We start from the raw sequence: 13882 nt of genomic DNA, 5'->3' as shown, positions 1-13882 counted from the left end.
CGCAGATTGAGGGATCCAGTGTTCCACATGAGGAGAGGCACGTTTCCCCACTCTTCCTCCACACCTAAGTGGTAGTACTTGAATACTGCAAATGAGAGGCACTACTGCTTTTCACAGGTTTAAGAAACAGGTTGGATCCCTCAAAGCAATTTAGCCCAAAATACTTGGCTTATTAGAAAACATGAGTGTCAAATCCTAATTTAAATCTATGTCACTCCTTTAAGTTAAATTATTGTAAGATAAAAATTGCAAGGACTGTAATTACTCCAACCTCAAGAGATAAGCCAACATCAGGAATAATTAGGAAAGTGCTCCTGGATTCTGACACAGGTTGACCAGACACACAAAATAAATATGTAAAAGTTCTGTTCTTTTTCATTTCTCTGAAGCTAACGATAAAGGGCATTGTACAAAGTTAGACAGCTACACACTACTGAAAGCTCAGTCTCTGCATTGGCAATATCCATGGCCCCTAAAAGAATTTCCTCCTCTCTCTCTTCCAATAAGGACAACCAAAAATTTATTTAAACAGGGTGTCCTAACATGACATTGAAGGAATGACAAGCTACTGTAACTAATGACACCCAGTCCACATCTTCACAAGTCTGATTACCAAACAACAAACAATGACTGAAATGATCCATGTTCATACACTTCAAGGAGAGAATGCAAGCCCCCATGTAGAGACATGATAAATGACCACTTTTCACCTCCTATTCTACATGAATACCTGTTGTAAGTTCAGTTGTCCAGAAAATTATCCTCAGAGAATTCTGTAATTCAGGGCTGTGGAGCTTCATAAGTTTCTGCAGAGCAATTCTCACTTCTGTAGAACTGCTCTGCTGGATATCAGCTTCCACTAATAAAAAATATGATCCTAGTATTTACAGGATACGCACATCTTTAAAAAGCATGAACTGCATCTACACTGAGGCGCTACCTGGCAATCTAGAACAGGAGCCTGGACTTCGAAAGAAATACGCTACGTATCTTTCATCTCAGCTCCAGACTCTTGGGCTCCGTAAGTTCAGAACTGAATTTTTGGCACTCAAATAAAAAAACCAAAACAAAACAAAGAATAAAATCCCAAACAAAACAAACAAACAAAAAAAAAATCCTTACTTTAATTACTACAAATTAAACAGCCACCCTTTGTTTCTTTGTTTAGTTTACTTTTCCTGCTGCTTCTTCATCTGAAAATGTCACCATATTAAAGCAATGCACTAGATTGAGCTGCATGGTTCTGAGTGGGACAAAGCACGAAATTATCAAAGAACAAAATCTGTAATCCAATTGTCAAACGTTGGGAGATGGAGGTCTACATTGACAAGGTAATTCACCTAAAGAACAGTTATGAAGTGGAAATCTGGAAAGATTAGCTAACAATTCAGCTGCAAAATCCATGTTTCCAGATACTCCAGAGAAGATTCTGCAGAATGTTGCCAGGACAACACAATAGAAACTGAAGACTAGGGAACATGTCATGCTGCTTGGAGACCAGATTAATAAATTCTTCCCCATACACGACTGCGGTATGAAGTAGTTAACTGAAGTATATTACATGTACACATAACTATGATTCATATTTTTTACACTGAATTCAATGATAGTTGTTTGTACAGTTGTAATATAAGATTTGTATAACTATTAGTCCTATGTGGAATTACACAATAATAGTATGTCTTAATAAAAATATTACTATCATAGCATTTGCGTGTTTTCAAGTTAAGACACAGGGAAGGAACAAGAACAATTTTAAAAGTGATAGAGCATATTAATTAATTGTGCAACAACAGAACTTAAGGAATTCCTAATAGTAGATTTAATCACACTATGTCACAGAGCATCCAAGATCTCATTACAATGTGCACGTACTACAACCTCCTTTTTCAGCATCCATAATGTAGTAAATGTAGTAAGCACTGTGTGATTTTTTTTTTTTGTCCTACTCCTGCTGCAGACACCCATTCCTTACTCGATAAGATAGCTGTTTCCATGAAAAAAAAAAAAAAAAAAACCAAAAAAAAAACCAGACAATCTTCTCATAGTTCTGCCTGCTCACACTCAGGACATAGCAAATATTTCCAATTTATGCCTCCTACACTTGCATGCTCTGTAGCTTCAATTCCCACAGTACATGATCAAAAAAGTTTTATGGAAACATGTCTCTTGACTGAGATTTTGTACATGTAGAATTTTATCACTGAATTTACAGTTTCAGTTCCGTTTCAACTGAATTTTTCTATGCATACTCAAAGATAGTCTCAAAATGTTTTTATTTAAAAATATAAAGAGAAAAAACTCTTTACATCCTATACTTATGAAGAAGCAGAAATCTGACTTCTTAACATTGTTTCTAAATGTCAAAAACAATGTGGTAGAGTTTCATTTTACTTCTTTTTACTACAAAATACTGAATAGCTAGCATGAAAGCAGTTCAGGATGTTTAACATGAGCTTTCAGAGCCCTCATGCTTCCACAGCTCATCACAAACTCATGGCTGTAACCTAGACTCATTTCTTTGTCTGTTGAGGACTTTCCCACAGATGTGGCACAGCAGCTACAACATAAAGACTGTTTAGGCTGTTTCAAAAAGGTTTGGCAAACTGCCCCATAATATACTTACATGGAATACTGAATCAGAGCTACTGTATCATTTCCTTAAAACGTAACTACACAGAGACAGAACAAGGTCCAAAATGTGCATGCCTTTTCCCTTTCAGACAAAATATCACAAAACACACATAAAATATAATCAGAAAATTTATCTCCAATCAAGAAAAGCTGTATTTTCTAAAACTGAATTTGCAAAGGCTTCTTAGATAGCTCGTGGCAAAATACTCATCTTTCCTAATTTAATGTCTGCAAGACTGTATTAACTTTACTTACTTCATAGGGGTGTTAAAAGAATTACATGTACCTGCACAACTACTTTGAAGATGAAAAATGCTATTTAAATGCCAAGTGTCATTTTATATAAATAAGAGAAAAATAAACACTGCACAAAATCAAAACAAGACCATCCTCTCTCTATGTGCAGATTGAGCACAGGATCTGAAAAAACTGTTCTTTCATCCATTGCCATGTCTCCAAAGAAAATAAAGTTCTTATGAGTCCTTACTGCCTCAAATACTACTTTGCCACTCACTGATATATGTTTCACAGCTTGCACGATGTGCTAACGATATTTGCAACACAAATATTAACATTTAAAGTAAGTGTTATTCATGACAGCATATCGGCACAAAGCAAAGTTTTAACCAGGTTTATCTGCTTTGAAGTCCCCTAATGAAAGCTTTGTTGTGTTTCAAAGCACTGTTTCAATTCACAGTGATTTCATACACTCCATAAATCTTCTAAAGACAAAATGGAAGAAAATTCTATCTGCATTTCTTTGTCCATACTCATTTATTTCTAGTTTCAATATACAGCAAAAGGGCCAAGAGCTCTGCAGATACCTTACTAAACCTGAAGCAGAAAGTGGTTTACACTCCCTTTTTATTTTATAATACTGTTGTTTGTTAGCTTTTTGTTTCCCTTCACTCACACTAATTTCCATCTCCAAATAATGGCTCAGTTGCTTCTCATTTCTACAAAGCTGATCTTTTCTCTATTCTCAGTCATAAACAAGGGAATAGAAATTACCTCATCATACAAAAACCACTAATTACCCAGATACTGGTATTGGATTTTTCTCATCAGCATCCTTTCCTTTAGCTTTGGTTGAAAGTCAGCAACTAAGACATAACTGCATAAGAAGGGCTAGAGTAGTCAGATAAAATCAAGGTGCCAACATTTCTCACAGATTTGCAATGCTTTTGTTTTGGAAGAATGCTGATAAATTTTGAATTGGGGAAGAAGTAACAATTTGCCAGATTATCAAACATCAAAAGTATTTTCAAACCTAGAAATAAGTCAAAGGCTTTCAATCTCAGGTATAACAAAACAGCAATTTATAACTGCAGCTGTAATTTAATTACAAAAAAGGTAATTCATAAAATTCAATAATTTTGTTATTTTGAACTGAATTTTGTTAAAAAAAAAAACGCCTATTTAAAAAGTTACTAGTTCTACATGAAATAGATGTCTCAATCTCTTCCTGCTGGAAGCCATAAGGGGTTTCTATTCTGTGCTTTTAGTAGTAATTTTTTATTTTAAAGATAGTTTGGAATATTACTATTTCTGAATTTTTGGGTCCTCTATCCTGTCATTAGTCACTAATCTTGCATATTTCTAAAATGAAGTGAAACAGCCAGTTATCTCCTTTATAAAATATTTCACATTTAGTGCATACAGCTTTGACCAAGTGTACTGAAATACAGTAATATTGGATTGAAAGGGCATTTCTGGCATAGAAATCCACTTTCAACAATATCTTACCAAGGGACAGACACTGCTTCTTTTTCACAGTTAATGGGATATGCTTTGCATTCTGCTAAAAATGAGGTGACTGAATGACAGAAGGGAAGGCTGCTACAATTTAATTTAAGAGCATACTGTGAATATGAAAATCAAGGAACATACTGTACTATGAGTAGGGTTTGTGGCCTTTGGAAAGTCTCTCAAACAGTCTTACCTCTACACACTATAAGTACAATTACATGCACATGTTTGTTTAAGGTCTCTCACTCATACCTGAGACACATCTACGTAAACATGGTATCATTAAAACTTTGCACTAAACATAAGTCAAAAGTATAAGCAATTATATATATATACACATATGTGCACAGGCGACAAATAAAAACGTGTAAAATTATGTACAGTAATATTGTTTACTGCCAGTTCAGTAGGCAGTCAAAGACATTGTTTGATCTTTTAGCCTTTTTAAGTTAATTGCTCATTCTGCACCATTCAGGCCTGTTCTTGCCTATAATCATTAGGATCATAGAGAAGTGAGCAAAATGCAGGTCTCATGCTAATTAATTAGCAGATTAAATAAAAAATTACACTACTATCTTGCAGGACTTTCTTAGTATATAGCTAATATTGGGGGGATTAATAAAAGTGATTAATTTGAAACCTCCTCAACTGATTCCATTAACTAACATATAATAGAGAGGAGCTAAAGAGTTTCCCATTTTTTTCCTAATCTTGTATATCTGCTATCTGACTCATCATGGAGGAATTAAAACATTTTTTCCCCCTAGAGAGAGAGAGATCAGAGAAAATCTGCATCTCAAAACAATGATGCACAGAAAATAGAAGAGGTATTCTTAGAAGGGAGTGAAGGAGGGAGAGGAGGAGGAAGCTTTTGTAATACACTTCATTAGCTTCAATAGCAATAATGTGTGCATGAAGCAAAATCCGAATCTGATCTTGTAACAGTAAAATTTGAAAATACACAGTTACAGAGAGATACATTTGATGGAGCCTTAATCCAGAATTCAGCTGGCACTTTTGCAAAGTTACACACAGACTGGTACTCTGTTTCACTGCAATATAAGTATCCAGTCCTCCTTCAAGTGAAATAAATGGGAGACATTCCAAAATAATCAACTGAAGTTGGATGAGATCCACGCAGAACAATATTAAAGACCAAGGAGTCTACTCTGTGCTGCATATTTTTTAGGTACACAAAATACACACGCAAAATACTTAACTTAAACCTGAAAGCTTCCCTAAATACCAAATTTTCTGTCACAAAGAAGTCACATATGCAAACAATATAAAAATACAGTTCTACCTGTAGACTTGGGAAACAAGTCTGAAAATATTGCCTCAATGTATTTTACAAGTGGTATTTTAAAACACTCACCTGTTTGCCACCAGTGGTCCAAGACAGGTACTCTGAAGACCTTTTTTGACCATTCTAGTGTGTCCACATCACAGTGCTCACCAGCCACAAATAACATTCTGAGCCTTTAAATGAAAATTAAAGAAAGTGTATATCTTGATCTGGATGGAGAAAGGAAAACAACAAATTCAGTAAATCATAGAATCATAGAAAACCACATTGCAAGGGACCTCAAGGTTCATCTGGTCCAACCTTTCTAGGCAACGCATGACCTAGACTAGATGTCCCAAACCCTTTCCAGCCTTATCTTAAAACTGTCCAATATTGGGAAATCCATCACTTCCCTGAGGAGATTATTCCAATGGCTGGTTGTTCTCATTGTGAAAAATTTCCCTTTTGTGTCCAGTCAGAATCTTCCCAGGAGCAACTTGTGCCCATCAAACCCTTGTCTTTATCACGTGAAAAGAAATAATAAGTATCTCTGCTCCCAGATAAAGAGAAAAGGGAAGGAAGGATTCTTACTCTTTGTAAGCTCCTTCATACTAAGTAAAAATTAGAATCTTAGTAATACTAATTTATGCCACTTAATAATCATGTAAAAAAGCTTTATTTTCTGAATGCAAAGACCTTTGGGAGAACAGAGGCAATCAACTGTCAGTGGAAGTAAAATTTAATGCTTTGTACACAGCAACTAGGTAGATATCCTTTAGGCAAAACATGTCAGAAACATACCAGAAAAGCTATTAAAGAAATAAACAGAACTAAAGGAAATACTTGTAGCATAACTCTTAGTTTTAAGCTGTTAATAACATTCCATTGAAGCAGATTTTAGTATTCTTTGAACTGCTGAGTCATCTTCTTACAGGCATTTGGAAATTAGTTTTAGGGAAAAATTAATGGGACATAAAAACATTTTCCTGTGGAGAGGGAGGCTATATATCCTACTGGATAATGCCAAACAGAACAACATTCAGCAGCCTGGGGTCCCTGATCACAGTTCTAGACTTCAGCTCATTTGACTGGATATTCCCACAGACAACTTTGGCAGAGAAGAGATGCAATGCCTGGCAGCTCTGACAGATGTGATCTGCATGTTTGTGCTATTAAAATAGGTAGTACTATATAACTGAGCATTAAACTCACAGGCAGACTTCATCTTTAGCAGCTTTTATTGGATGCTTAGTCATACCTTATTGTCCTTTACTAATCATCAGAAATGCACTTCATGCCTTGTTTAGAATGATAAGGTCCTCTATGTCAATGATAGCTTTCTTAAATATGACTACCAGTACTTAGACATTACCACGTATTACTGCATGCTAGTAAGGTTCTGATCTTTCTGACAATTGCACCATAACTTTATTCATGTCATAGAAGATTTTCTACACTTATTCCCTAATGAGCAATTTAAATTACATGCATTAAATTACATGTGGTGCAGCCTCACCTTGAGTACCATGTGCAGTTCAGGACAACAGAATTTAAGAAGGATGTTAAGGTACTCATACGCAACAAAGCCAACGAGACGGCCGAAAGGAATGTCCTGTGAGGAGCAGCTTAAGACTTTGGGTTTGTCTAGTTTGGAGAAAAGGACCTCACTGCTCTCTCCAGCTTCCTAAGGGAGGAAAGGGGAGAGGGAGGTGCCTGGGATCCAGTGATAGGCCATGTAGGAATGGTTCAAAGCTGTGCCAGGGAAGTTTAGATCAGACATTATGAAGCATTTCTCTATGGAGAGGGTGGTCAAATACTGGAACAGGCTTTTGAGAGGGGTAGTTGATGCCCCAAAGCCTGTTGGTGTTTAAGAAGCATTTGGAAAATGCTCTTAACAATATGATTTGAATTTTGGTCAGCCCTGAAATGCTCAGGCAGCTGGACTAGATAACTGTATAGGTCCCTTCCAACTGAAACATTCTTTTCTATCTTAATTGTCACGGATACTCATGACACTGGCCAGACACTGTCACCTAGTAAAATACTAAGGAGAAGAATCATTTGCAATCTTGCCACCACACCTCCAACAAACAAGCTACCTCTTCAGGTAGAGACACACAACTTCAGATTCCTGATGTACAGATGAAAATGAACAGCCAACTGTACTCAAATGAACTGCTGATGGTCATTAGTACATGCCTGGTTTTATAGTCCATGTTGTAACAGCATGATTTCTATTGATAGCAATGCAAGGTATTTATTCTACTTGGTTCTGATTACAAAAAATAAAAAAAAAAGTCCATGCCGAACTAGTTCTCTAGACTTCTTCTATAGTCCAAAAAGAACAAAGGGCAACTTCAGAGAGTAATTTATCTCTAAAAGACTCAAATGAGTAAGGTTTTTATTTTCTCTCCAACAAAATCAAAATGAAAACAAAATGAAACAAAATCCAAGGCCCTAGAGCAACACTAAGCCACTGTTTAAAAAAGTGGCAATAGACACAGCTATTAAAGTCATTGCAGTCTAAGTTGGAAGGGATGTTCCTGCATCTCAGAAAAAGGAAATCAGGAATATCTGAAAGTTTTGGACATTCCTGTTTTGCTACACACTTGTTACTATTTAAACAAGATCTCAAAACAGAAATCATCTATTTCAGAAATAAAATCTAAACCAGAGGGAAATTTAAGACATAACATTTCTGGTTTCATTTCACAGATAAATCACAATGAAAACCTGTGCCTCCTTCCCCAAAAGGGTGGTGTGGCAGTCTGAAACACTTCAGCCATGTCAATGCACATTTGTAACCACCAGGTGCCATCCTGCCACGAGGTACAATGGGAATTCTGGATCCAGAGCTGCCATGCACATGCCATTTCACTACAGACCAAAGAACTTGCTTCCCTTCTGTAGTACCCGCACAGGATGGTCTCATGCCTTTCCTCTCCCAAATCCTCCCTACTTAGCATATTACCAACAAAGACAGAACTTTCATTTCACACAGAGATGCAATTTAAAACTTCAGAAAACTGAGGGAAGAAAAGAAAGGTAAAAGGCAAACACAGAGTCAGACTCCACATCGGAATTCTGTTTACTTCGAAATAACCTCTTTCTTGGAGTGAAAGTGTACATCAATACTCACATTTCCTGAATAGCCTGTCATGACAAGAGAAACTGCAGAGACACCTTACCAAGTACTCTATCAATCCCCAAGGCTTCTGAGATGACAAAATGCCTAATTAAAATGGATTCATGTGGCCCAACATCAGAATCTGGGATTAAGAATACTTGCCAAATATGTCCCCTTATTAGGATTGCAGCACGCCCCAGCATAATCAAGATAAATGTCAGTGACATTTTGTTTCAAGTCTTCACAGAGTCCATTATGAATGAAGACAACTGCTGAACAAAAGACTTGACTCTTGTCATTTAGCAGTGGACACAAACAGCATGGAGTTTGTAAAACCTGTAGACTTGTGGCCACAAAAAGAGAATTCTTAGACAGGGTGGGCATGAAACAAACTTCACTTCAGAGGCATGTGCAATTTAAGAAAAAAAACAACAAACTTACATGATTCACCTACGTAGATGAAATCCTGAAAGCAATTTAGTAAATTATGAGAAAAATCAGAGCAAGTAACTCAAGGGTGACAAAAATGAGAAGAGGAATGTAGATATTAGCCTGTCTGACCACAGAACTAGGAATACCTTTAAGAGGGAACATAAAGCTTGACCTCTTATTTAGAGACCCCAGACATCCTACAAGGCTGCCCAAATGAAAAAGTATACTTTGGATATTCACACTCTATTCCTCTTTAGAGGATAAGCATATCCCATGCAAGGCAGCCTTGCACGGTGTAAAACAGGTGACCTGCCCACTATAGATGCAAGGCAGGCGAATTAACAGAGTAAAACTACATCTGGAGACAAGGTAAGTAAAACATGGGATGAAACATCACAAAGTGCAATAAGCAATATGCCATAAAATGGAGGTTTTTTCAGTGATGCTTGGCCTAGACTTGAAAAAACATGGTAAGTTGATTGCCTTTTAGATCCATTTACAGCTCCATAGTTAGAATACAGGAAAAGAAACTTCCACAAAGAAAGATACTGGGAACTCTAATCACCAATGCAGGGACCACTGCCCCAGCTAAATGTAACAACTGAGAATGTTTTTTTCTGAGAACTAAGTAGAAGTAACAATCGTAAAGGTAGCCACAAAATTAACTTTGATACATGAAAATCAATTTCCTGCACATCTAGTTACTTATGAAAGTCAGAAGACATTAAAAAATGCTACCATGTTGAACTTTAACATACAGATTAAATAATGCAGCTTCTTTAATTGCAGAACAGTGTTTTGGCCAACTCTCTGACATCCCAGATGGCTTTGAGTGGCTTCTTTCTTGGAATGGAGGGCAGAAGGTCAAACGTATAAGCAGTTTTCATATCAAATAAACATAGTTTTCTGTACTCATAAATATACTACATCATTTTGGTAAACTGCTTTCTGAGCACATCTCCCACATTAGAAGACAATGACTATAATGAGTGTGACCCCAATCAATACCTTGCACCCAAATGCTTCTTATTGTAAAGCACAACTCATTATGCTTTACTGCTTAGCTGATAATTACAGTTAATAGCTAACTGGAAGTTAAAATGCAGATAAAAACTTATGATAGAAGAGAACAATATATTGTACAAGAAAACACACAAATACATATTTTAAGTTTTTTTAAGACTCATGTCACATGTAGGGCACTCCAGTTAAACACTGCTCAACTTACATTATACGGAATGTTCTGTAATTAGGCATGTTAAACGCAACAATTCAGCTATGATGTAAACTATCAAATTATGAATTCATTCACTTTATAAATTGCTGAAAAAAAATCTGTTAAGTGCCTTTGTTCTAAAAATAGGGCAAGAACTTAAAAGACTTGACAAAAAAGTTAAGACATCATGTTATGCCCTGAGCCAAAATCAGAATTCCTCTCTTCTGAATTGCCAGCTTTAGTAATCAGACTCAATAATCTGCAGGTTTAAGAAAGAGAGGGATTAGCTCTTTGGCAAATTTATGGCACAAAGCCATAAAAAAGAATATCAAAGTGCCACAAGCCTAACAAAGCATAAGAACTGTGGAATTATTTTCTACCAAACAGTATAGCAAGAGAGAGATGGCAGTGGTTACAAAATGTCCCACTGAATTATTTTTCTGACAGTCCACTTAAAACTTCAAAGCATGTCAATGCACCCATTCCTGCAATCATCTATCCCTGCAATGTAGTTAATGGAGAAGAAACATCTTAAAGCTTCTCAGTTAAATAAATATGTCCTAAGCTGCTGTTCTACAAACCTACATTACTAGCACAAAATTCAGTGCAATCAAGCTTTTAGGACCTATTCAAGAGTCCAGCAAGTGGACTCGAAGTATCACCTGATACAGGGGACAGATCAAGGTCCCTAACGCCCTGATGCAATCTAAATTGCTCAGTACAGCGTGTACATTTTGGTTTCCCTCCAAGCACAAAAGAAGCCACATCTTCAAAGCACTGTCCAAAAGAAGGAGTGTTCACATGGATAATAACCAGAGCTGCACAGCTCAAGACTCCAATAGGAATGGCCATACACGATGTACAGCAACACAGAGTTGGGGGTAGCACACAAAACTGCATAATGTACTTCAATTGTCCTAAATTCTGGGTCTTAGTCACATGTCCTCTAGTAGCATAGGTGAGATCAATTATATGAGAAGTATTTCACAGTAAAAGTTTTCTTAATTTGCTACTTTAATTTCATATCCTCTTGTTCCCATGTTATGAGACAAAAAATGGGAGTTTCTAATCTACTTGCTGTTCATTCTTTCTCCACAGTTTTCATGCAGTCTCCTATTCTTTAGTAAAGCAAGTCCATTAATATCTGGTATAAGCTGAACAAACTAAGATCTCTAGATCCTCTTATATAAAATGGCAGAACACTTGCTACTGACTTAAAGTCAAGAAAGCCAAGTAGGCCACGGGACACAAACTGCAAATTATCATTGATCACTGGAGCTGTTGCCCCATTCCATGCAAAACTGTCTGTTGACAATCATTTGGAAATCAGACCTAACCAGCTCATAACAATTATATCAATTAAAAGATGAAGTGTGATTCCAAATATGGGAAAAGTTGGTGCATGATGTTATGGAGTTAAGCTTGCAAAGATAGGAACAGATTCTAAAAGCTGAACAGACTATGCTCAGATACATGAGGATCATGGAATTTGGATGTTGTTTTTCAAACACAACAGGCAGCAGCATGATCAGACATGCTTAGCAACACTGTTTTATCAAAACCTGGTCATTTAGATCCTCTAGCAATATCTGCTTGAACAGGGCTTTTATCTTATAGTATTATAAATTGAATATCTCTTCTGCTGTTAAGCATGAGCGATGTTTAAGACATAGATGACACTTTGTGTCAAAGTCAAACAAATTTCAGGATTTTACTCCAATAGCCAACACAGAGTTTGAAGCATACACACTAGAACCTTTGGAAACCTCACATGCAATTTTGTGCAGAGGCTAGTGATGCCTCCAACATCAGCTCAACAGAATTTATTTAACTTATGCCATTTCAAAAGAACAAATGTCTGCTTATAATTCTATTTACTCCTGTAAATCAAGTACTCCCTTGCATACCGGAAGCTGTCATTGTCTACCAACTCCGTACCTTATCAGCAACATTCTTTTTTAACAGAAATTTTAAAAGTTACATTGACTTTTATCAGTTTTAAATAGAATTCTTTAGAAATTAAATGCTCCATGGTGGAAACATCTTCTGTGACTGCATTCCTGGACATGTGCTTCAGAATCTCTATAGAGTAAGTAAGGATGCATGCCAGCCCAGGTAGCAGAAATACATCTCATATTGAAGATTCTACACCATATAACAGAGAAGAAAGCATCATAGATCAAGTAAATTAATTAAAAGTAAGACTGATTTGAAACTGAACCAGACAGAATTCACTTGAGCTTGGATGTGAACGTCCAGCTAAGTAACACCCCAAAGCAAGGATTTTACTAAAATGGAAATTTAATCACCTGTTGAACTCCAGTTCTTAACAACTGCACCTACTAGATATTAAATGCTGCACTAGAGAATTTAGTAAACAGAAGTCACATACCAGTGGATGACATGGCCTGAAGCTGAGTGAATTATGATACAACTAAATCTGAAGAAAATTGAAAAGTTCATTAACTGCACTGAATAGGAACAGGGATAATGAAATACCCCTTTACATGTGGGGCAACTGATATCAACAAGGAGACTGTTATCTGGAATTCTTATTTGGCCAGATAATATGACAACTTACAGAGCAGGGTAGCAGATCTTTCACTAAATGAATAGTCTAAAGACAGACTAAGTCATTTTATTCATCGCCTAAAAAAAATGCCGAGGAACAGTAATTAAATTTCGTAGTATCCAAACCACTTTCTTGTCAAAAAAGATCATAGAATAATAGGGTCTCAAGAGAGTCTGTCAATTAGAAGAGTCTGTCAATTCCCCTCAGTTAGGGTCTCAAATGAGCTTGTTTTCTATTTGAAGGAAGAGTAAGGACTGATAACACTCAAAACAGATGGAAGAAAGTAATGATGAACTTGTAATGAATACCTCAGGAATAAATCCAGCTTACTAATAAATAAAACTTTCCTAAACAATTAAGAATGTGGAGGCCTAATGAAGCTATTTGGCTTTGCAGCTTCCCCTTCTCTTTGGACACGTGTGATAAAAGATGTTCTTATGACTGAATGCTGCCTATACAGTCTGACACAGTCCTTCTTTGATGCTGAGCAAATCATTCAGCTGCAAGATTAGATGAGGCCCAAAACCACGCTTCATTTTTAGATTATTTTCTGTGTAAGATACAGAAACTTGGTCTGTAGAAGTACTAAACATTCACAGATGCAAGTCAATGTGACAGACACTTTATTAATATAATGCTAATAATGCATTTTTCAATCATATAATGCTAAGAACTCCGAAACATTGGTAGTTCAGTGGCTCAGATTGGATATTCAAAACCAACAGAAGACTTTGACCTTATTCTCTCTGTGCCTCAGCTTCCCATCTGCAAAATACAGATAAAACCACTCATCTCACAGGGGATTTGTGAGGATAAACTCAGTCAAAGCATGCTGATAGTATAGTAATAAAACACCTTAAAAATAGT

General features: G+C 36.4%; 1 protein-coding gene across 3 annotated transcripts in view; it reads right to left on the bottom strand.

Moving 5' to 3' along the window:
• The window catches only part of ACSS3 (acyl-CoA synthetase short chain family member 3), a 1041561-nt gene that overhangs the window by 986637 nt on the left and 41042 nt on the right, over positions 1-13882 (bottom strand). For all 3 annotated transcript variants that reach the window (XM_065669569.1, XM_065669586.1, XM_065669578.1), the window contains exon 9: positions 5759-5862. In XM_065669569.1, coding sequence (XP_065525641.1) covers positions 5759-5862 — 104 coding nt within the window. The remainder of the gene's footprint in view (positions 1-5758; positions 5863-13882) is intronic.

This window comes from Lathamus discolor, chromosome 1 (genome assembly GCF_037157495.1).
Source record: "Lathamus discolor isolate bLatDis1 chromosome 1, bLatDis1.hap1, whole genome shotgun sequence".
Taxonomy (NCBI): Eukaryota; Metazoa; Chordata; class Aves; order Psittaciformes; family Psittacidae; genus Lathamus; species Lathamus discolor.
Note: the sequence above shows the minus strand (reverse complement) of the source record. Positions and strands in the feature narration are given on the sequence as shown.